The 24,731-nt window shown below is 36.5% G+C and overlaps 1 protein-coding gene across 1 annotated transcript in view; it reads left to right on the top strand.

Annotated features, from left to right (window-relative positions):
• The window catches only part of EPYC (epiphycan), a 44,025-nt gene extending 19,709 nt beyond the window's left edge, over positions 1–24,316 (top strand). The window contains exons 3-7 of the mRNA XM_090275743.1: positions 2,208–2,376; positions 7,619–7,777; positions 8,622–8,824; positions 10,089–10,184; positions 24,026–24,316. Of these exons, the coding sequence (XP_090131869.1) occupies positions 2,208–2,376; positions 7,619–7,777; positions 8,622–8,824; positions 10,089–10,184; positions 24,026–24,196 (798 nt within the window). The 3' untranslated portion in view covers positions 24,197–24,316. The remainder of the gene's footprint in view (positions 1–2,207; positions 2,377–7,618; positions 7,778–8,621; positions 8,825–10,088; positions 10,185–24,025) is intronic.
• The last annotated feature ends 415 nt before the right edge of the window (positions 24,317–24,731 follow it).

Below are 24,731 nucleotides of genomic sequence, written 5' to 3' on the forward strand. Positions count from 1 at the left end.
TATTCAAATTTATCCAAAGTGACATTAAATAAGTGTATCTTTAAAATGTTTTTGTTATCTAAGACATCCAGAAAATATCTGTCTTAATTATGTAGTTACTTTACACATGATAGTAATAGCTTGCATATCATTTTCACATTAAATAAGTTAGAAAGTCATTTGTGGAGGTTTTTTGTTTGTTTGTTTGTTTTGTTTTTTGTTTTTTTGTTTGCTTTTTTAATGAAAGCAAATAAAGAAGGGTGGAAAGGATCAAGGGGCCATAACAGTCAGGTAAAGGAAAAATCTGGGATTTCTGTGGATGCCCTGAGGAAAAGAGGCCCCAGTGGGTGGGTCTGGCATGTTGCCAATTGTCTTGAACAGATTTTTTTTTTTTTTTTTTTGCCCAAGGTCACATACAAAGGAATAGACATTGAAGCAGCAGGAGAGAGTTGAGGATTAAGGGGTTATTCTAAAGCAAACACTGGTTTTAGAGGCAATAATTTATTACTTAAAATATGCATGTAAAAAGAGAAAAGCAAGTGTAATCTAAAACACAGTTCTTGACTATTATAAATAACTCTGCTGTGAACATAGGGGTGCATATATTCTTTCTGATGGGCATTTGGAGATTCTTAGGATATATTCCCAAAAGTGGGATCACTGGGCCAAATAGAAGATCCATTTTTAATTTTTTGAGGAAACTCCATACTGTTTTCCATGGTGGCTGCACCAGTCTGCATTCCCACCAACAGTGCACCAGGGTTCCCGTTTCTCCATCCTCACCAGCACTTGTTTTTTTTTTTTTTTTTTTTTTTTTTTTTTGATTTTTTGATGGTAGTCATCCTGGCAAGTGTGAGGTGATACTTCAATGTAGTTTTGATTTGCATTTCTCTAATCATTAGTGGTGTTGAACTTTTTTTCATACATCTATTGGCTTTTCATATAATCTCTTGGAGAAGTGTCTATTTGGGTCCATTGCCCGTATTTTTACTTGGATTATTTGTCTTCCTGGTGTTGTCAAGATCTGGAAATAGCCCAAGTGCCCATCAGTAGGTGAGTGGATAAAAAAGCTATTGTATATTTACACAATAGAATACTACCTGGCTGTAAAAAAGAAGGAAATATCCTTTGTGACAGCATGGATGGACCTGGAGAATATTACACTAAGATCATATAGTATTTGTCAGAGAAAGACAATACTGTATGATCTCACTTATAAGTGGAATCTAGTGAACAAAGTAAACTGAGGAACAAAATAGGACCAGAGGCATGGATACATGGAACAGACTGACAGATCTCAGAAGGGAGGCAGGTGGGTAGACTAGAAAAGATTACCTAAAGAACATATATGCATATACACATACACAAAGCCAATGGACACAGAACAAAAATGTGATGAAGGCGAGGATGGGGGCGGGGGCTGGGTAGAGGAGGACAAGGGGGGAGGAAATGGGAGACATTTGTAATAGTGTCAACAATAAAAAAATACAATCCTTGAAAAATTATTTGAGTCTTAAAAAAAATTTTTTAATGCCTCCTATTGTGAAAACTATCAAAAACATTGATTTTAACATTGTCAAATATTCTTGAAAATACTTGCTATTTAAAATAATATTGAAAATATATGAGAATTGGCATATCATCATCAAATCATAGTTTTCATGTCTGCATTATTATATTTTAGTAGAAAGGATACTTTTCAGTAACATACAATTAGAGGAAGCCTAAGTTGTTGTAAAAGAACAGAATGCTTGAATCCAGGGAGCCAAGGATTAAAATGATTGAAATGTACACGCCAATTTTTTGTTGGTTTTTATCTTCAAGGGGAGTAGAATTAGGGTGGCAGGATGAAGGGGTCTCTGCAAACTTCTGGGTTAATTTGAATCTTTCACAATTATGCATTTCTGCAATGCCATGAATTTAGAAAACAATAATTTTTTTTTTATATTTATAGAACAAACATATAAAGATGTTTAAAAGTACAGGACCCCCTACGCCACCGAAAGGCATTAGAAACTATTACTAAGATTCGAGAATCAAAACTAATCAGAAACAACAATTAGCAGTAAGAAACTACATACATGTGTTCTCTGCCAGGCAAGCATCCCAGCCATTGTTGAACTTCAGAACACGAGTGCCCTCTTGTGGCAAAGGTGGATACATTTGAAATTTGTTTCACTACCAAAGGGTGATTGAGTTTGCCTGATCACATTCTGCTTCTTTTTCAGATTGAAATAGCTACAATGATGCCTTCAGGGAACAGAGAGCTCCTCACCCCACCCCCACAGCCAGAGGAGGCTGAAGAGGAGGAAGAGGAATCCACTCCCAGGCTGATTGATGGCTCTTCCCCACAGGAGCCTGAATTCCCCAGGGTTCTGGGTCCACAGACCAATGAAGGTTAGGTCCATCGATGCTGAATTGTAATGAAGTCTACCTGGTCAACCCTCAGAACTTCCAAGCTCCAAGTCCACAAGGCACCCACATGACCCAAAGAGAAAGTTTTGCAATAGGCTAGGTTTGAAGCAAGAGATATACTTGTATTTTGTATTCAAATATAAAGTAGTTTTAATAATTCAGCTTGGACATGATGTAACTTTTTCAAATAACTGAAGATTTAGAATGAAAATATTTGTCTGACATCATTACTCAAAACCTATGTGGTTGATGGAATGTATCTGTAAAACAGAGAGTGTACTATTAGCAAGATCAGAATTTATGTCTGAGATACCAGGCCATAGCAGTTCAAGGTGATAACGTTATTGAGGTTGAATGATAATGATGATGGTAATAGTAATAATATTTTACTTTGATTGAGCACATAATATCTGTGGGGCATAATGCTCAGCACTTCACATAATCTCATGTAGGTATTACAAAATCCCTGTGAAGGTGCTAGTATTAATCTTTTCATTATTACCTCAGTAATAAAAGGGTAGGGACTTACCAGAGAGCACACAGCCATTAGTTTCACACCCTGGCTTTGAAGCGAGCCTGTTCTGATACTTGTCTTGTAGTTGCTGGAGGCTGCTTCTCCCTTTGTCCTAGGAAGAAGCAGAGAGGAAAAGAGAGGAAAGTGCTCCATTACACTGAATTCCATCTTATATGGCCAAAGGTGATCTAAACCAGAGCATTTTCATTAACAAGAGGAATTCCTGGGGTTAAATGTAATTTTATAATTTGTCTATATTTCTTGTTAGAATTGATCAGTGTTATTCTTGGGGTTACTCAAGTGGACTCACATCAAAATGCATGCTCTCTCTCTCTCTCTCTCTCTCTCTCTCTCGTTCTCTGTCTCTCTTACATACACACACACACTCACACACTCATACGCACACACGCACACACGGAGAATGACATGGGGAGTGAGGAGGACAGTGTAGAAAAACGAGTAGAATTTCCACTACAAAGGTTCAGTTACTATTGAGTATCTCTGTGCTCTAAGCTCTAGACATAACTTAAAGTGACTAATGTTCTCACATTATTTCTGTCTAGAACATACCAAGCAAGCAAAAGAGAAAAGAGAGCATGCAAATTGGCTTTGCAACCTGCTAGATGTACTACAGCCTTAGACAAGGCATTCAGTTTTTGTTTTTTGTTTTTGCCTCGGTTTTTTCATCTGAAAAGTAGGATAATAAAAAATAGATCTTACCTCAGAGTTTTTGTAAGGGTTAAATGAATGAATTTAGTGACTGGCCAATAGTAAACATTTTTTGTCATTGTTGTATTTTTGATAAAAGAGGTTATCTTTTGTTCACTCTCTACGATTTTTTCAGGCTACAATAAAGTATCATTAACTACAGGCGCTATGTTACACGGTAGATCTAGAACTTCTCCATTTTGCATAACTGAAACCTTATATCCGCTGAACAACAAATGTCCATGCCCCTCTCTCCAGCCCTGGTAAGCACCGATATACTCTCTGATTCTGTGAGTTTTTAACTGTTCTCCAGCAAGTCATTAAAAAGTTGTCTTTCATGACACGCTGCCTAGATGCCAGCCACTGATGTGTTTTATTTACATTAGCTCTTTGAAGAGTCATAACACCATGCACTAGGTGTTGTTATTTACGCTTTATAAATAAGAAAACTAACGTCGCGACACACTGTAAAAGTTGTCCAAGGTCATGGAGTCGGTACAGACTGGTGCTGAGCTGCAAACAGGTACCACTAAACCCTCAGTCTTTAATGACTATGTCATATTCTTTCCACATGTTAACTCTCTATGGAACAATAGAAAACTCTACAAACAGAACCAGGGAAATGCCCACACACTGACAGGGACATGTGAGTACCCAGCAGAAAGCCCTCAAAATAGGGGAATGAAATATCCCTAGAATATTACTCTTAAGTAATTTCAGATTCTTTAAAAGTTGACTGATGTAGCATCCTCACCTATACTTAGGGATTTCACCTGAACCAGGAACAACAGAAAAGCATACTGTCCAATTTTTAGTCAAAATTATGGTCCTGTAATGTCATTTTTGAGGCAATACTTAAAAAATCTATGACTTTTCCTAAAACATGTGTTGCTAAAGTATTGAGTGTGACTAATAAAGTTAAATTTTAATTCACATTTTAATTTCCAGAGAAAAGGCATCAGCAGAAATTCTGATATTAAAAGTAAATTAAAATCTTATAAAATTCATTAAAGTTAAATAGTCTGGAAACATTTATAATATTAAAAATGAAAATATCATATTTTAACTATTAATACAAGTTTCTAAAAATAATATTCTGAAGCCATACAGAATAGTCTTGAATTATGAGTGGAAAAACTATAATTAAATTATAACTGGTTTGAATATATATAATTACTCTAAAAAATTATTGCTAAATTAGCACAGCCATAAATATATAGAATAAAATGTCTTACTTCAATAAATTATGATATATGGCAAATATTAATTTATATCGATTGGAGAAATCAGTAAGTATTCATTATTTTACAGCTCCCTCTTACATTTTTTCATTCCTAAAATTGTTTTTATTCCTGAAGTTGTTATTTTAAATGATTTTTCTACTTAACAATAGCAATAAGACCTTAGTAAGTACATCACTAGTTCTTCTTTGTGGGGGCAGATTGAATGATTAGAATGTTTTATTAAAGTACAAAATTGTTAGAATTAAGCTAAATGCAAAAAACATAGTAAATATTTACAAAAACATTGATAACACCACTAAAGTCACACACACATAAAATGTAGAAAGGTCTTTAAAAATTTACAAGTTGAAAATTACGGAGATTTCCCAAAATGAATATAACACCTCACTGCTGAGTATGGCATCAATGCAACATCTAAGATCTCTGAGTGAATGTTGTCCCCACTCTTGTGCAATGCAGTGATCCTTAGGAATCTGTTCTTTGGGAAATGCAGACTCAGAGGCAGCCAGAAGGTGAAGGACTATATGGTATAATTTTCTTCATACTATTGGCTGTGCAGAGATCAAACAGCCAGGGTGTTATTCTTTAGCCTTTTCCTGATATTTTACAAGATATGAAGAATATGAGGAACTTACCATTGCTTGAATAAAAACTCAAAAAACGCTGAGTGGGAGTATATTTGTATTAGAACTTTAGAGCATGATTAATTATCTGTTGTATCTTAGCTGTATTACTAGTTCTTGATATTTGAACTAAGGCAACTGGGTGTTCCTATTTACTTGTGAGTGAGGGGTCCGAGACGGGGCACTTTCGATGCTAAATCCAGGAAAGCTTCAGCTAAGTGAGGATAAACTGATCACTGAGCAATCCCAAGAAAGCTCTTCCATCATATTCTTCTATAACCCTCATGGTTTACTGCAATTCCTCCATTCATTTCACTTCCCGCAACACTTCCTCTCCTTTTCCCTTTACTCCTCAAGCTCTTCAGAAAGCTAACCCATCTACTTCACAAAGGAAAGGCAATCTCCCAGCCAGAAGCTCTTTGGTCTTACTGTCTTCAGACATGAAATTTACCTACAACTACATCTCACCTATTGCAACAGAGGAACTGTGTCCTCCCACACATGAGATGTGCATTCTTCCCAGTGGGCTTTGAATTTCATTTCCTAATGCCCTCTCAGGATCCTTTTTATCCTTCGGATGCTTAAAAACCTCCTACTTTAGTCAATGCCCCTCATTATACACAACACAAAAAAATGTTCTTCTAGTTACCACCATCTCTCTTACATACTTTATTACAGTCAAATACCGCAATAGCATCCTCTATATTTGCTGTAACTATTTTCCCACCTCTAACTTTGTCCTTCAATGGCTGTAATCTGGCTTCTAGCCTCATCACTCCATAGCTCTTACTGAAATATCCTACAACCACTGCAATAACTAACCCAAGAGACATTTTTAAGTCCTTAATTTACCTAACAGCTCAGCAACCTTGATTGTTTTCTATTTCCTTTTCTTTCAAACTCTTTCTCCGCTTGGCACCCATAGTATTGACCTATCCTCCTTTCCTCCTTTCCTTCTGCTCATTGCTCCTCTGTATCCTTTAGAAGCTACTGTCTTCAACAAGACCCAACTAAAGATGGAGTGAAGAAGAGATAGGTGTGTATGTATGTATAAGAGATGGAGAAAAATAGATTAATATGTTGAGATATAATCCAGCCTAATAAATATCCTTTGGATCTGTTGCCTTTCTATCAGAATTACCCTAGCAACCATCATCTTGTATCCAGATAGCAAGTCACCTCCACTCTGCCCGCTGGCCTTCCCTGACTTCCGTAATACCCTCAAGGGAGTGATATCTAAGATGCAAATCTGATCATGTAATACCCCTGCCCACATGTACTATAAGGAACAACACCTGTAAGACAGCCTTTAAGGCCATACATGCTTTGTCCTACATATTCCAATGCTCTGTGCACGGTGGTGACATGGACTGTCTTTTAGTCCCTCCAAAGTGAAGGAACTGGGCATGTGTGCTTAGTCTGCATATGCTTCCCTCACCAGCATAGTCAACTCCTTTTCTTCTTGTAGATTTCAATTCAATTATCATCTTCTCAGACATCCACGACTCCCAAATGGGATCACATTTTTCTATTGTATGCTCAGATGACATTTCATAATATTTAACATAGTCATCATTTCATTTATTTATGTGATTAACATCCACCTTGCATAACAAGCATAAAATAGAATTCTGTCTCCTTGTGCTCATGACTATTTCACAAGCTAGCATAGTGCTGTTTACACAGAAAGGAGTAAAAAAATATATACCAAGTGAATTAATATTAATGATGATTATCCTGTATTTTTCTTGAAGCAGATTTTGTTTCAGTGTAGTGTTTAAAGGTGGAATCAAGGAGCTAATAAAAACACTACATATGATGCTATAAATTTATAAAACCATAATATTAATGTTCACATTTGAAGATATAATTTCTAAGTATAAAACAATAACTGTGCAGTATCCACTCAGTAATTTAAAATAAAATTTTAAAACATTACAAAAAATATACTAATTATTGGGTCAGCTTTAATCGGTATATTTGACTAGTATTCCATTTCCAGAAAATTGTGTAAGAAAATATGAAATATACCAGGATTGTCTGTATGAGACGCTAATCTTGTTAAACAAACATTGCTAATCACATTGTTGGAAATTTGCTTTTGTTAATTATAATTATTTGTCTCTGTCTTTCAGATTTCCCTACATGCCTTCTGTGTACTTGTATAAGTACCACTGTTTACTGTGATGACCATGAACTTGATGCTATTCCTCCACTGCCCAAGAACACTGCTTATTTCTATTGCCGCTTTAACAGAATTAAAAAGATCAACAGAAATGATTTTGCAGGCCTAAGTATGAATGACAGTACTAATGCGCTTCTCTTCTTTACAGACTTTCCTAAATTTCTTGCACTATAAAATGTTGGTACTGAGCATGATAGTTGAATAAATAATATGACTCATAAATCAAGTATGTTTTCTTCTTTAACTATGTGAAGATTTGTTTTAATTATAAGAAAAAATAATGAATAATTAAAGGTCATCATGAAACTATGTAGTTGTTGATATTTTCAAATAAACTTTTCAACTAAAAATCATAAATAACTATTTTATAGACTAGAATTTATTATCATCTTATGACATTAAGAGTGAAATATCATGGTCATATATTACTATGATTTTTTGTTTGAAGAGACTCTCATTAAAGCACAATTACTTTATGTTGAAGAATGCAAGCCTAAATTTTGATTTTATAATTGTTGCCAACAGAGAATTTTTGTACTTGTTTTCATAAAGTATTTTAATCACTAACAATTTCTTTTTAATGACTTTGTATTTTAATATTAATGTATCACTGACTACTAGAAATTACAACAGTCTGTCATCCCTGAGGAAAAGGTTTTAAATAGTTAAATCCAGATAGGGTTTATTTTGAATATAGAGAAAAAACTAGTTACTTATAATATGCCAGTTTCTTTGCTAAAGTTATACTTTCTTATAAATGCATAAATATAAATAGTATTTACAGAAAACAATTAATTTTTCTAAAGTAGTTAGAAGTAATTATTTAATTAACTGATTGTTGCTAATTAAATTCATATTTATGTTAGCTTGGATGTAGGAAATTTACATTCATATTTTCATGTGAATGAAACATTTCAAGAATATTTAACTACTTCCTTCATTTTTTCTTCTAGGTGATTTAAGGAGGATTGATCTGACATCAAATTTAATATCTGAGATTGATGAAGATGCATTCAAAAAGTTGCCTCAACTCCGAGAGCTTGTTTTGCGTGACAACAAAATAAGACAACTCCCAGAGTTGCCAACCACTTTGACATTCATTGATATTAGCAACAATAGACTTGGAAGGAAAGGAATAAAGCAAGAAGCATTTAAAGTGAGTTTTAAGTTTGCATATAAAAGACTTTCATCTTCCCATTTCATTTGCAGTCAATGACTAGCTGTTTTTATTTCTATAAAGGAATTCACTTTGATGAGATTTTTAACTTCTAAAGTAAACTTTACAACACAATTTATCATGCTCTCAAGAAATACTGTGCTCTGGTACATTTTGAAGCTGGTCAAGCACCAAGAACAAAAAGCAGAAATGGAATAAGAAGTGGGTGGCTATCTGGAAATGGTGTTTGGTAGATAGTCTATATTTACCAAAAACTCTACTCAAGGAGAGCACTTAATGTGGTTAAAGGGATAACTACTTCTACAGGGTGTGGTTGGTGCCTTGGGGATAGAAGGCTCCTAAATTACTTTAGAAGGACAGATTCAGTTAATCTTATGAATTTTGCTTTCTAAGTGAAGGAAGTAAGCTCAGGGCCAGAGTGCCTTGCCTGGAATAATAGCATAGAGTCTGAGAACAGTAACCAACTGGTTTTCCTATTCATTTTTACTTTGTTTAAGCTGATCCTCTAAATATACGTTGGACAAATAAATTTAAAGTAATCTTTGAAGGGATGTCACATTACTTCCTTGGTGGCTAGAGGTTGTTGTGTGGACCCATTAGCACTGGGCAATGGTGAAAGTTCTGTCTACTAGCCATCTTGTGACACCCCTTCTTTGGCAAGAGAGTTAGGGCACCTCATTAGAACCTGGTAAGGATAGAAGTCTAGTCTCTCCACTCATCTTTTGTTGGCACAGGTGGTTGTGAGCTACAATTTGTCCTGTAGTATTTGACTAGAATGGATCTGTTATTGTCTAAACTTTTTCTATCTTGTTAGGCTGCCCTTTCCCTTAAACTCAGGCTAGAAAGAGAAGGCTTTTGTTGGGGAGAGATTCTCATTTCTCCATCCCTATCACATGAAATAAATTCTTACTATACCTCCCCCCAATCATCAAAATTATATTGCAGAATAGAGAATGAGAAGTCAGTGCCTTACTTAAACTTAGTTAAATTGGGTAAAGCAAGTTTCTTCCTAGAGATTGAGAAACATGTTTCATTTTCATCAAGAGATAGCTGCTTGTCCTCAATTCTTCCAAAATTCATTCAAATTGTCTAGCAACTTAGAAAACCAATCTGCCTCAGCTTTACTAAATGAGACCTGAACAGACATTTGATATTTTACAAATAACTGTATGGACAGAGAATAAAAAATACAAATGTGGCACCACTTATTCTTATTAAGTCCCTACATTTGGAATGTTTCTAGGATATGTATGATCTCCATCACCTCTACCTCACCGATAACAACTTGGACCACATCCCTCTGCCACTCCCAGAAAACCTACGGGCCCTTCATCTCCAGGTAAGCTGCTACTAGCAAGGTATGCCCATAGATCCATGGAAAACACAGGCAAACAGGAGAAAATTGAAACATAAGCTCTTCATAATGTCATACCGACACACTGTGACAGTATTATTTTTTCTCCTTTCTATCATTCTCTCTCTCAGCCTGACAACAAGATATTTGTACATTCATGACCCTGTTTCTAATAACCTTAGTTTTTATGTTCATTACTTGCCAAATCATGATATACTTTTTGGCACACAAAGCTTCTTTTGAAAAAAGAAATCAGAGTGTACAAGGATTAGAAATAAAAGAGAAAAATTTAAAAAAAAATCTAATTTGATTTTTGGCTTTTAGGGGAAAAAATATCAATTTTAACCTTTTGATTTTAGCTTTAGGTTTTATATATTGAATTAAGGTCAATCCAAGGGCATTTTATCTGTTGAAGGATGACAGACTTCCATGTTTCTGGATTAAGAAAATGCAGTTTTTCCTCAACCAACATATTTGGAGATCTGCTTTATTTTAAATCCCATTAAGCTAAATTTTATTTTTAAAGTTATGAGTGAAAACACATTTTCAAAAATGTTATGATCTAATATTTCAAAATATATGTAAGTATACTTAAATATGCTCCATTAAAACAAATATTTTTGTTTTTAAAACAAAAAAGATGAATTATTCTCATTTTGAATGTAACTTTTGGTCATCAGCTGTAATCAACTTTCTGCAATAGTTTCATCTGTTTTGTAAAATATATCTGTAGATAATACATCTATTGTGTGCTCTGAGGAATAATATCATAGTGCAACAATACAGTCTTTTGACAAGGTAATTTTGCTATGTGAGAGCAGGTCTCTGATTTCTATTTTTTTCTCCATGGATTCCGTAAATATTTACCCCTGTGTATTTTTTAATTCTATTAACATATATTTTCCATACTTTTCTATTAACATATATTTTCCATTATTTTATATACACAAAAGGATTTTCCATCCTTTTATGTATATCTCTTTCTGAGTCTTGGAAACCTGTCTCTTATGAGAATTTTTCTGGTACTGGTTGCTCCCTTACTTCCTTTCTAGTCCTCATCCTGTTTTTGAATGGCATTCTCTTGGTATCGCTTTCCGGGGAGTGATTTTTAACATATGTGAGGGGTTCTTGCCTTATATATGACTAAAAGAAGAATTTTCAAGGACATCCTCAGGGAAACATTGTAATGTGTTTTCTAATTATGAATTAACTTTTATTATTACTTCTGTCTGTGATGATATTGACTCTACAAAATAACCAGGTCTCTGATGTTATAGTTAAACACAATATGCTTGTGTATACAATATGAGATTTCTTTAAAAGTACTGCCTTTCAGGCTTTCAATAAAGAGGACAGAGTAGGTAAATAAGGTACTTGCATCTTCCCATAACCACATCAAAATTACAACTAAACTACAGAACAGTCATTATTAAGAACAGCCTGAAATCTATCTGAACAGAAGTCTTACAACTAAGGATACACAAAAGAATCCACAACAAAACTGGTAAGGGACTTTTGGCCAACATGCAGGTGTAGACAGACAGGCTGCATCTCCCTAAGAAGGAATACAACTACCTTAAAACTAGAGAGAGCCAGTAGTTCCAGAAAACTGAGCTGCATGGAAGTCCAACAAACAAAGATATAAAGAAGAAATACTCATCCAGACAGGTAGGATGGGTGGAGCCGGAGAGGAGAGAATGCAGTGTGGTGGCGGCAGCAGTAGTGGCAGTGGCAGGCTGCTAGAAAGTGCAGTCACACATTTTAAAAACTCAGGAGGGACACCTGGGGAAAACTCCCAGTACCAGACCAGACCACACAACAAATGGTTCCAGCGCTGAGGAAATATAAAGCCTCACTGCTTCTGACTGTGCATACCAGTGGGGGTTGGGGTGGAGAAAGAAACTGCCAGTCTCTCAACAGGTACACTTATTTAAAGGGCCCCCATGGTCCTAGAATGTCAGCAGACCCACCCAATCTGGAAGCAATGACCAGGTCAACAGCTAGAGAGGCACCAGTTCCATACAAAGTGGGAGAAGTTCCTGGAAAAGGGGCAAATGCTGAGCAAGCGACATTGTTCCCTCTCAGACCCCTCCCCTACATACAGTGCCACAATGTGGTGAAATTGGTCACCCTATACTGAGGAGAAAACCTAAGGCTCCGCCTCATATAATGTAACTGGAGTGACAACACTAACTAAGACACAGAGGCAAACAAACACAGGAGCCTGTCAAGTTGAGGAGACAGAGAAGTGTGGCCTAAAAGGGGGAATGGATCAAGGTTCCAGTGGGAAAACTAAAGGACAAGGAGATAACCAACCTAACAGATGCAGAGTTCAAAATATTGGTGATAAAGTTGCTCACAGGCTTGACAGATATGATTAAGTATGGCAAAAACATAGGGAAGAAATGAAGGCTATGCTAAATGATACGAAGGAAAATTTACACAAAACCAATGGTGAAGGGAAGAAAATGGGTTCAAATCAATAATTTGGAACATAAGGAGAAAAACAACAGTCAACCAGTACAGAATGAGGAAACAAGAATTGCAAAAAGTGATAAGAGGCTTAGGAACCCCAGGGACAACTTTAAACATGCCAGCATCTAAACCATAGGGGTGCCAGAAGGAGAAGAGGAAGAGAAAGAAATTGAAAACTTATGCGAGAAAATAATGAAGGAAAACTTCCTATATTTGGCAAAGGAAATAGACATACAAGTCCAGGTAGCACAAAGTCCCAAACAAGCTAGACCTAAAAAGGACCACACCAAGACACATCATAATTAAAATGCCAAAGTTTCAAGATAAAGAGAGACTCAAAAAGTAGCAAGAGAAAAGCAGAGCATTACCTAAAAAGGGGTGCCTATAAAACTATCAGCTGATTTCTCAAAAGAAACTTTGCAGGCAAGAAGGGACTCACACGAAGTATTCAAGGTGATGAAAAGCAAGGACTTACAACCAAGATTACTCTATCTAGCAAAGCTATCATTTAAAATGCAAAGGCAGATGAAGTGCTCCCCAGACAAGGCAAAGCTAAAGGTGTTCATCATCACCAAGCCATTATTATATGAAATGTTAAAGGAACTTATTTAGGAAAAAGAAAATCAAAATCATGAACATCAAAATGACAACAAACTCACCACAACTATCAACAACTGAATCTAAAAAATAAAAACAAAATCCAACTAAGCAAACCAGAATAGGAACAGAATCAAAGGTATAGGGATCATTCAGAGGGTTGTCAGCTGGGGAGAGGGGAAGGCGGAGAAATGGGGAAATAGTGTAGGGATTAAGAAGCATAATTGGGGAGTTATACTTCTGGCCAAGTTGGAAGCCTAGACTGACATGCTCCATCTCCCTCCACAACTAAGAAGGAATACAACTACCGCAAAACCAAAAATAACCAGAAGTTCCAGAAAATTAAGCTACATGAAAGTTCAACGTATGAAATTAGAAATAAGTGGTGCTTGTCTGGATGGGTAGGAGGAGCGAAGCCAGGGTAGACAGGTCAAGCTGTGCTCGCGGTGGCAGCTGTGTTGATGGCAGTGGGACAGCAGTAAGCACAGACACTTATATTTAAGGAGAGGCGAGAAGCACCTGGGGAGCACCCCTAGCTGTAGGCCAGACCCATCAGCTTGTGATTCCAACGCCAGGGAAGGCAGACCCCTTTGCCTCAGACTGTGAGGGCCAGTGGGCATGGGAATGGAGAAAGAAGCTCCCGGTCTCTCAGTGGAGAGTGAATAGCAGGCATCCATCTTGGACCCTCGCCCCCACACAAAAATGCCACAGTGTGGTGAGAAGGGTCACCCAGTAGTTACGAGTGCACAGGGCTCTGTCCCCTATAGCGTAGGAGGTGTGACAGCCCCACCCAGGAAGCAATGGTAAACACAAAACTGTCAGGATGGCACAGATCATGATAGAGATCCCAGTGATGCAGCTGATCAGACAACAAATATCTAATCTAATAGCTCAGCAGATAGGAAATATTTCTGAGGCACAGTTCAGAGTTTTGGTTATAAAAATGCTTACAGACCTAACAGCAGATCTTAAACAAGGTGGGGAAGGAATGAAGGCTAGTCCTGCTGAAATGAATGAAAACACATACGAAACTAGTGGTGAGGGAAAGAAAACCAGGGGTCAAATCAACCAATCAGAACATAGCAAAGGAACAAAGTCAACCAGTGCAGAAAGAGGAAACAAAAAGTGAGGAAAATGAGGAAAGGCTCAGAAACCTATGGGACAGCTATAAGCGGGCCAACATCCAAATCATAGGGGTGCCAGAAGGTGAAGAAGAAGAACAAGAAATTGAAAAATTATGTGAAAAAATAATGAAGCAGAACTTCCCTAACTTGGGGAAGGAAATAGACTTACAGGCTCAGGAAGCACAGAGAGTTCCAAATAAACTGGACCCAGGGAGAACGACACCAAGACACATTATAATCAAAATGTTAAAAATTAAGGCGGGTCTCAAAGAGAGAATATTAAAAGCAGCAAGAGAGAAGGGAATTGCTTACAAAGGGGTCCCATAAGACTATCAGCTGATTTCTCAAAAGAAACTCTGCAGGCAAGAAGGGACTGGCAAGAAATATTCAAAGGAATGTAAAGCAAAAACCAACAACCATGATTACTCTATCCAGCGAAGTTGTCATTCAGAATAGAAGGGCAGAGAAAGTGCTTCCAGGACAAAGTAAAGCTGAAAGAGTTTATCAGATCCAAACCACTGTTATATGAAATATTAAAGGGACTTGTTTAGGAGAAAGAGGATCAAAACTATGAATATTGAAATGAAAACTGTATCCTAACAACCAATAACAGAAGCTAGGGAATCGAAACAAAGACAAACTAAGTAGGCAATGAGAGTGGGAAAAGAATTATAGGTATGGGGAACATTATGGGGGGAGGTCAGCAGGGAGGGGGAAGGGGTGAAAGGGAGAGAGATGGTACAGGAACTAAGAAGCATAGTAGGAGGGAGTGGAGTAGATAGGAAGATGTTGAGAAGAACTATATGCACAACCAACAGGCATGGACTAAGGCGGGGGAACAAAGGGAAAAGAAATTGGGAACACTGTAACAGCATAATCAATAAAGCATATTTTTTTAAAAAAGAAGTATAATTGGTTGGTAAATACAAAATAGACAGGGGGGAGTTAAGAATAATATAGGAAAGGGTGAAGCTAAAGAACGTATATGCACGACCGATGGACATGAACTAAGGGGGGTGGGATTGCTGGAGGGAAGGAGAGTACTGGGCAGAGGGGAGCAAAGGGGAGAAAGTTGAAAGCACTGTAACAACATAATCAGTAAAATAGACTAAAAAAAAACCTGATAGGAGGGGTATATTTGCAGAACAGACTGGTCCTACACTCACATTTGGTTGTTAAAAATCAGGAGGGATAGCTTGGCTGTGGTGGTCCCCCCACTGAGGAATGAGGGATTCCATCCCTGAGAAGTTCCTAAAACTTCTAGCTGTGAAAACCAAAGGGGGTTGTGGATGAGTGAGGCAGAGGGTTTCTGGAGTCCCACATGTTCCTTTTAAAGGACCTATACATGGACTTGCTCACTGACCAACTCACTCACTTTCAGCTCCAACACTGGGGTACCAACTTGAAAAGTGTCAGGGCCATACATGGAGGAACTGAATTATATGGCACCAGGGTGAGGGCTGGAGGGACAAGTTTGTTCCAGACAGAAGTGCTAGCAGAGGCGATTGTGCCTTTGTTGAGCCCTTCTCCTACAGAGTCAGCACATAGACATCATATCTGGCTAACACTGTTTGCCCCACATTGTTGATTCCTCAAGATCTTACCACACCTTACTTTCAGACCCACCCAAGCTATTTCCAGTGGCTTTTCAATACAAATAGCCTTTCTTGGCTCATGCTAAGGACTTTCTTGAAGTCTTTTAAATAAGCAGCATCTGGCTCAGCATGCCCTATATGTCTTGCTATGTGGTCCCAGGCCTGGCACTAGTGGCAGCCAGCATTGATTCACAGCTTGGCCTCTCCTGGGCACCATGAAGCCCAGCACAATAACAGCCACCTGCAGATTGCTTCTTAGCTCATGTTGGGTGACTACAGGCAGGGAATAGGAGGCAGCTGACCTTGGTCTGCATCTCTTAGGAGGCTCTAGAGTCAGCATGCCTGATGCACAGCTTCAGGCCATGTTGAAGCACCACTCAACTACCTCCACAACAACACACTCAAGGGGAAGACTCAAATGGGCACCAGAGATCCCCCTGAATGAATCCTACCCATGGGGTAGTCCCTCGTATAGAAAATCCTTCAGTATGATCTCAGCCAGTCCTTGCAGCTGACTGACCAGGAGGTAAATTCCTCCCATTGATCTGCCAAGAGCAATCAAGGAGGGTGTGCAAAGCTCCCATGGTGGGGCATAGCTGGAGCTCCCAGCTTGGGTGACCAGGCATACTGTGCCACTGGGCCCTACAGAACACCTACTACATAATGCCACTCTACCAAGATCAGGCATAGCAGCTATACCTAATACATAGAAATAAATACAGGGAGGCAGCCAAAATGAGGAGACAGAGAAACATGTTCCAAATAAAAAATCAGAACAAAACTACAGAAAAAGAACTAAAAAAAAAAAAAATGGAGACAAGCAATCTACCAGATGCAGATTTCAAAATGCTGGTTATAAAGATGATTAATGATCTCAGAGAGAACTTCAGTAAAGAGATAGGAAACATAAAAATGGAAATAGAAGCCATAAAAAAGGACCAATCAGAAATGAAAACTACAGTAACTGAAATGAAGACTACATTAGAAGGAATCAACAGTAAATAAGATCAAATTAGTGATTTGGAAAATAAGGTAGCAGAAAACTTACAATCATAACAGCAAAAGAGAAAAAGAGTTCAGAAAAATGAGAGTAGCTTAAGGGGACTCTGTAACAACAGAAGCATACCAACTTTTGCATCATAGTGTTACTGGAAGGAGAAGAGAGACAGCAAGGAATCAAAAACCTATTTGAAGAAACAATAACAGAAAACTTCCCTACCCTGGCAAAGGAAATAGACATCCTAGCCCAGGAAGAGACTTCAAAACAAAATAAACCCAAAGAGGTCCACACCAAGATACATTTACCAAAGGTTAAAGACAAAGAGAGAGTTTTAAAAGGAGCAAGAGAAAAGCAGTTAGTTACCTAAAAGGGAGCTCCCATAAAACTGTCAGCTTATTTCTCAACAGAAACTTTGCAGGCCAGAAAGGGATTGGCACAAAATATTCAGAGTGATGAATAGCAAGGACCTACAGCCAAGATTACTCTACTCAGCAAAGATATCGTTTAGGAATGAAAGGCTGATAAAGACCTTCCCAGAAAAGGAAAAAAGAAAAACAACTAAAGGCATTAATCACCACCAAACTAGTATTACAAGAAATGTTAAAGGATCTTCTTCAACAAGAAGCAAAAAAGATTTTTAAAAAATGTGAATAATAAATGGCAATAAATGCATATCTATCAACAATGACCTTAACTGAAAATGGTTACAGGTTCTCGCACGGGAGTGCAGCTACTTGTATACCCCTGACTGAAGAATGGTCCTCTCCGCTAGCTGGGGAGGTCATCTTCTTCAACAGAGCATGCAGCATCAGGAGGGGTGCACATGGATCAGTGAAGGAGAAAAGGGACACATGCCTAGCCAGCCAGATCAGCCAAATCAACCCTGACAATTGATGAGGTGACAGATGTCACAGCCAAATGTCCTCACACAGCAGAAAAAAGAAAAAAAGAACAAAATGCAAATGGAATTAAATGTATGGGAGAACATATTCACCAATGATACATCTGATAAGGGTTGATTTCCAAACTATGTAAAGAATTCATATTACTCAACACCTGAAAGACAAATAATCCAATAAAAAATGGGCAAAGGATCTGAAAAGACACTCCTCCAAAGAGGACATACAAATGGTCAATAAACATATGAAAAAATTCTCAATGTTACTAATCATTAAAGAGATGCATATTAAAACCACAATGAGATGTCACCTCACACCTGTCAGAATGGCAAACAGCAAGTGCTGGCGAGGATGCGGAGAAAAGGGAACCCTAGTGCATTGTCGGTGGGAATGCGGGTTGGTGTAGCCACTGTGGAAAGCAGAATGGAATTCTAAAAAGAATAAAAAATGGAACTGCTGTTTGACCCATAATTCCACTTCTGGGAATATATCCTAAGAATCCGGAAACACCCATCAGAAAGAATATATGCACCCATATGTTTACAGCAGCATTATTTACAGTAGCCAAGATTGAGAAATAGCTCAAGTGCCCATTAGTAGATGAGTAGATAAAAAAGATAAGGCACATTTACACAATGGAATACTATGTTGCTATAAAAGAGAAGGAACTCTTACCCTTTGTGACAACATGGATGAACCTGGAGAATATTATGCTAGGCAGAATAAGCCAGTCAGAGAAAGACAAGTACCATATGATCTCACTTATATGTGAAATCTAATGAACTCAATAAACTGATGAACAAAACAGGACCAGAGGCATAGATACATGGAACAGACTGTCAGATCTCCTAGTGGAGGGTGGTGGAGGGGACTAGAAAAGATTAGTCATAAAACATACATGCATAGCCCATGGACACAGACAACAATGTGGTGAAGGCTGGTGGGAGGCTAGGTGGAGGGGAACAAATGGGGAAATGGAGTATATCTGTAATAGTGTCAACAAAGAGACATAGGGAGGCTGAATAGATAGCAAAACAAAACTCTTACATATGCTGTCTACAAAAGACTCACCAGATTGAAAGACACACTGATAAAGTAAAGGGACGGAAAAAAATGTTTCATGAAAATGGAAACAAAAATAAAATCTGGGGTACAATACTTATATCAGACAAAATAGACTTTAAAACAAAGGCTATAACAAAAGACAAAGAAGGACCCAGTGATTCTACTTTTGGATATTTAGCTGAAGAAACCCAAACACTAAATCAAAAAAACATAGGCATCCATATGTTTATTGCAGCATTATTTACAATAGCCAAGATATAGAAGCAACCTAAGTACATCAATACATGAATGTATAAAGAAGAAGTGGTGCATATATACAACAAAATACAACTGAGCTATTAAAAAGAATAAAATCTTGCCCTCTGCAACAAGATGGATAGAGCTAGAAGGTGTTGTGTTGAGTGAAATAAGTCCAGCAGAGAAAGACAAATGCCATATGATTTCATTTATGCTGTACGCGAAATCTACAAAACAACTAAGTTAACGAGCAGGACAGAAACAGATTCATAGATACAGAGACGTTTTGATTTTTTTCTGGATGGGAGAGAAATAGGGGATGGTCAAAAAGGCAAAGGGATTAAGAAGTACAGAATAATAATGAGGATATAAAATATAGTACAGGACATATAGTCAATAATATCGTAATAGCTATGTATGGTGTCACATTGGTATCAGATTTATTAAGGTGATCACTTCATAAATTATATTAATGTCTAATCACTAGGTTATACACCTGGAACTACTATAATATTGTATGCCAACTGTAATTGAAAATTTTAAAGAAATTGAACAGTAACTGGCTTTACCTTTCTTATTTTAAGGTATAAGAAGGCATTAAGTACACCATTTAAAATATTTCTTTCACAACTATCTCATCAATATCAAACATAAAGCTATTTCTCATTTCTATGGTCTTCAATTTATATTTATTTTAATGCTTATATAAAAATCACATTATTTGGTTCATTTGAAAAATATTTGCCAATATATAGCATACTGATCAAGAATGATGCCTCTGTAAATAACAGATACCCTGATCTAAAATTCTACTGCCAAAACAATTTAATAATTGCACAAACATATAAATGCCCTTGCATCTTAATTTTAGTTTATAAAGTGGGAAATACAGTTACTGCAACATGATAAGTACTTAAATGTGAGGCACAATTATTAGAAACAACATATATCTAGTATCTATCAAAGGAAACAGTACAGTACGTAGGCACTAAATATGTATTATTCCTAATGGATACTCTGTAATGATAAGAGAGCCAATCCATAAGGTGATATAATGCTCATATATGCACATAACAACAAAGCTTCACAATGTGTGAAGAATAAATGGTTAGAATTAAAGGGAGAAGTAAAAAATTTAGCAATAATAGTTGGATATACCAATACTCCACTTTTATAATGGATAGAGCAACTAGGCACAATATAAACTAGGAAAAAAAAAAGACTTGAGTAACACTATTAACCAACTAAACTTAACAGTTATCTGGAATATTCCACCCAACAACAGCAAAATATGACTTTTTTTCAAGTGTACAAGGAACATCTCCTAGGTTAGACCATATACTAAACAATAAAACATGCCCCAGCAAATTGAATATAATTAAAAGTATACAAATTATTTTTCTGATTACAATGAAATGAAATAGAGATCAACAACAAAGAACAATTGGGAAATTTGCAAGTCGGATAGTCGGCAGCCGTCCATCTCGAGAGACGATGGTGTAGCTTCTTAAGAGTCTATCTGCACCGCCGAGAATGGCTGTGCAGTCCGACTCGGGAGTGACACGGTATCTGTCTCCTCCCGTGTTGAATCGACATCTTGCGATGACGCTGGAGTGTCCTCTCCAGTGAAGCTGAAGCTACAGAGCCTGGGCAGGGTGATATGGAGGGTCTGCTGTTGCCCATGCAGCAGACCCCCCCTCTCTTCGCAGCTGAAGGGTCCAAGGGAAAGACGGAGTCAATACAGCTTGGCTTCAGGTGCGCCGCAGGAGTTGCCGGTGTTGACTACAACGTCAAACCGCCTTAAGGACTCCGGCTCCGGATTTTCTGTCGGGGTTTACTCCCTTAGCCTTTCCCCTGAAGAGGTATGCCGCAAGGCAGCGGAGGTTTTTTGGAGTCAGAGTTTTCCTTCTCTGATGTGCCCTGACTGGAAGATCGAACCAGCGACACTTTTGTCGGAAATTTGCAAGTATATTGATATTAAACAATGTTTCCTTAATAAGCAATAAGTCAAAAGAGAAATCTAATAAATGACTAGCAGTGCAGCAAGTTACAAATTTAATACACAAATATTAATTGTATATGTATGCACTAGAAGTGAATGATTGGAAAATAAAATTAAGAAATTAAATTAAAAAGAAATAACTTGTAGATAAATATTTGCAAACCATTCATTTAATAAGGGGTTAATATCTAAAATATATACAGAACTCACTAATTAGGGGGAAAAAAGCAAATAACCCAATTAAAATATTGGCAAAGAGCGTGAAGAGACATTTCTCTAAAGAAGAGAAATGGCCAACTGGTATATGTAAAGATACTCACAGCAGTAATCGTCAGGGAAATGCAAACCAAAACCACAGGATATATCACCTCACACTTTCTAGAATGGCTAATATAAAAAAGACCAAAAAGATAAGCGCTGGTGAGGATATGGAGAAAAGGGAACCCTTGTACACTGTTGGTAAGAATGTAAAGTGATGCAGTCATTATGAAAACAGCAAAGAAGTTCTTTGGAAAATTAAAAACAGAGCTATCACGTGATCCACCAATCCCATTCTGGGTATATATTGAAGGAAAATGAAGTCAGTATCTTGAAGAGGTATCTGTACTTCCATGTTCACCACAGCGTTATTCACATTATCCAAGAGACAGAAACAGCTCAAGTGTCTATCAGTGGATGAATGAATAAACAAATTGTGGTGTGTGTATACAATGGAATATAATAAAAATATAATTTAAAAGCCTTAATAATAAGGAAATTCTGCCTTTGACAATGATATGGATGAATGTGGAGGACATTATGCTAAGTAAAATTATCCAGACACCAAAGGACAAATATTGTATGATCTCACTTATCTGTGGAATCTGAAGAAGTCAGACTCATAGAAGCTGAGAGTAGACGGGTGGCTACTAGGGACTAGAGGGTGGGAGATGTTGAGAAAGGTATAAAATTTCAATTATTCAGGAGAATAACTTCTGGACATGTACAGCATAATGACTATAGTTAATAATACTGTATTATACACTTGAAATTTTTTGAGAGATCTTGTGTTCTCACCACCCACCCACATAAAAGGTAATTATGTGAGTTGATGAAAATGTTAATTATCTCAATTGTGGTACCTTTTATGCAATGTACACATATATAAAAACACTATGCTGCACATCTTAAATATGTATAATTTTGTCAATTATACCTCAGTATAGCCAGGGAGAAAGAGATATAAGTAAAGATATTCCCATATTCATGGGTTGAAAGACTTCATATTAAGATGAAAATACTCCCCAAATTTATCTATCAATACAAATATTTTATATAGAAAGTCATGAAGAACCCATTAAACTACCTGAACTATTAAATGAGTTTAGCAATGTGGCAGGTTACAAAGTCAATTGTATTTCTATACAGGGGTGCGCAAAAGTAGGTTCACAATTGTAATAAAAAAAAAAAGAAAAGAAAAGAATAAACTGTGTTTCTATGCTCTCAACTGTAAACCTACTTTTGCTTACCCTTGTGCATGAGAAACGAACTAACCCACAACGGGATACCACAGCACATCCACTTGGTTGTCTAAAATAAAAGAGACAGACAATCACAAGTGTTGCTTAGGGCACAGAGAATACTGGAACTCTAGTACATTAGTGTAAAATGGTGCAACTACTTTAGAAAACAGCTTAACAGTTCCTCAGAATGTTAAACATAGATATATAAATATATAAAAATATATATTACTATAATATATAAATATATTAAAATATATGTAAATATACATATTACTATAATATATAAGCCAATAATTCAACTCCTAGGTGTATAGGCAAGGAAACTGAAACCATATGTCCACACAAAATTTGTATACAAATGTTTACTGAAGCATTATTTAGGAAAGCCAAATAGTGGAAATAGTCCAAATTCCCATTAACTGATGAATAGATAAACAGAGATAGTATATCTTAAATCAGGGAAAATTACTGAGCAAGTTTTTTAAAAGTACTGATTCGTGCTACAATATGTATGAACCTTGAAAATACAATTCATAGTGAAAGAAACCAGTCACAAAAGGTGATGAATTTTATGATTTCATTTAGAAGTTACAGGGACTAGAGGTAATAGAAAGGGGAATTTATTGCTAATAGCTATGAGGTTTCTTAAGGGGATGTTTAAAATGTTCTGAAATTAAACTTTGGAGATACTTATATACAAGTCTGTAAATATCTTGAAAACCACTAGACTGTATACTTAAAATGCATGAATTTTATGGTTTGTGAAATATATTCAATAAAGCTATTTTTTAAAAATCTAGTTTGGGGCCTACTAGCTTCCTGATATTTGCTCACTCTCTCCCTCACTTCACTTCAGCCATATTAAGATTTTCCCATTCTTAAACGTTCTAGACTTGTTATTCAGAATTTGAACTTGGTGTTCTCTCTGCCTGGGTTATTTTCACGTTGGCTCTTTCAGTGTCCATGCCTTCTTGTCATCCCTTCTGAGCTCCATTGCTGTCCCTTAGGATGACTTTTTACAATCACCATCCTTTCTTCATAGTTTTAATCTTTTTGGAAATAACATTTGTTTCTGTAAATTTGTCTTTTCACTTCCTTATTTTATATCTTCATTACTGAAAGATAAACTCTACAAGGGGAAGCACATGTCTATTTTGTTATTTGATTTATCCTCATTGCCTAAAAAGTGCTTGATGAATAATAGTCACATAATGGGCATTTTTTGATGAGGGAAGAGAAAAAAAGTAAAAACAGGGTGAAACAAAATGCACTATTAATCAGTATTAAGCATATGTTACATCTTCTCATAACTTATTTTCATCTTTTTTAGAATAACAACATTCTAGAGATGCATGAAGATACCTTCTGCAATGTTAAAAATTTGACTTACATTCGCAAGGCACTAGAAGATATCCGATTGGACGGAAACCCTATCAATCTCAGCAAAACTCCGCAAGCATATATTTGCCTACCTCGTTTGCCTATTGGGAGTCTTGTCTAAAACAGACAATGATTAGCATTATGATGTCTGCTATAACAAAACAATTCTCACTGCTCTCTTCAAAAACAAAATTCAGCATCATAATACTTTCACATTGTTTTCTGTAAGGTGATATCATTACATAAAATACAATTAAAAGTTTTAAGATATAATGGCAGTTAAGTAATCTTAGAAAACACCAGGAGTCAGGAATAATCCAAAAGATGTATAGAAAGTGCAAAACTAAATGACAGAAAATGTTTCCAGATATTCCTGCAAATCACATGTAATTTGCAAGTTTTAGGGATTTGTATCCTTTGTAATTTCGAATTAAGCATATAAGAATTAAAAATTAATAATGAACATTTTAGGTTTATTAACAAGATTTAGATGTTTTTAATTAAACTTTTCTATTTCTTTTTTTCACTAAAGCATGTTTCTCTTTCCAAATCATTAAAGAAAATAATAAAAGTATTTAAAATTTATAATGGTCTTGTGTGAACATATTCATTATAATATAACATGCACATGATCATAAGAATAATACACAGAGCTT

This window comes from Furipterus horrens, unplaced genomic scaffold, assembly GCF_987537825.1.
Source record: "Furipterus horrens unplaced genomic scaffold, mFurHor1.1.pri manual_scaffold_4, whole genome shotgun sequence".
Lineage (NCBI taxonomy): Eukaryota > Metazoa > Chordata > Mammalia > Chiroptera > Furipteridae > Furipterus > Furipterus horrens.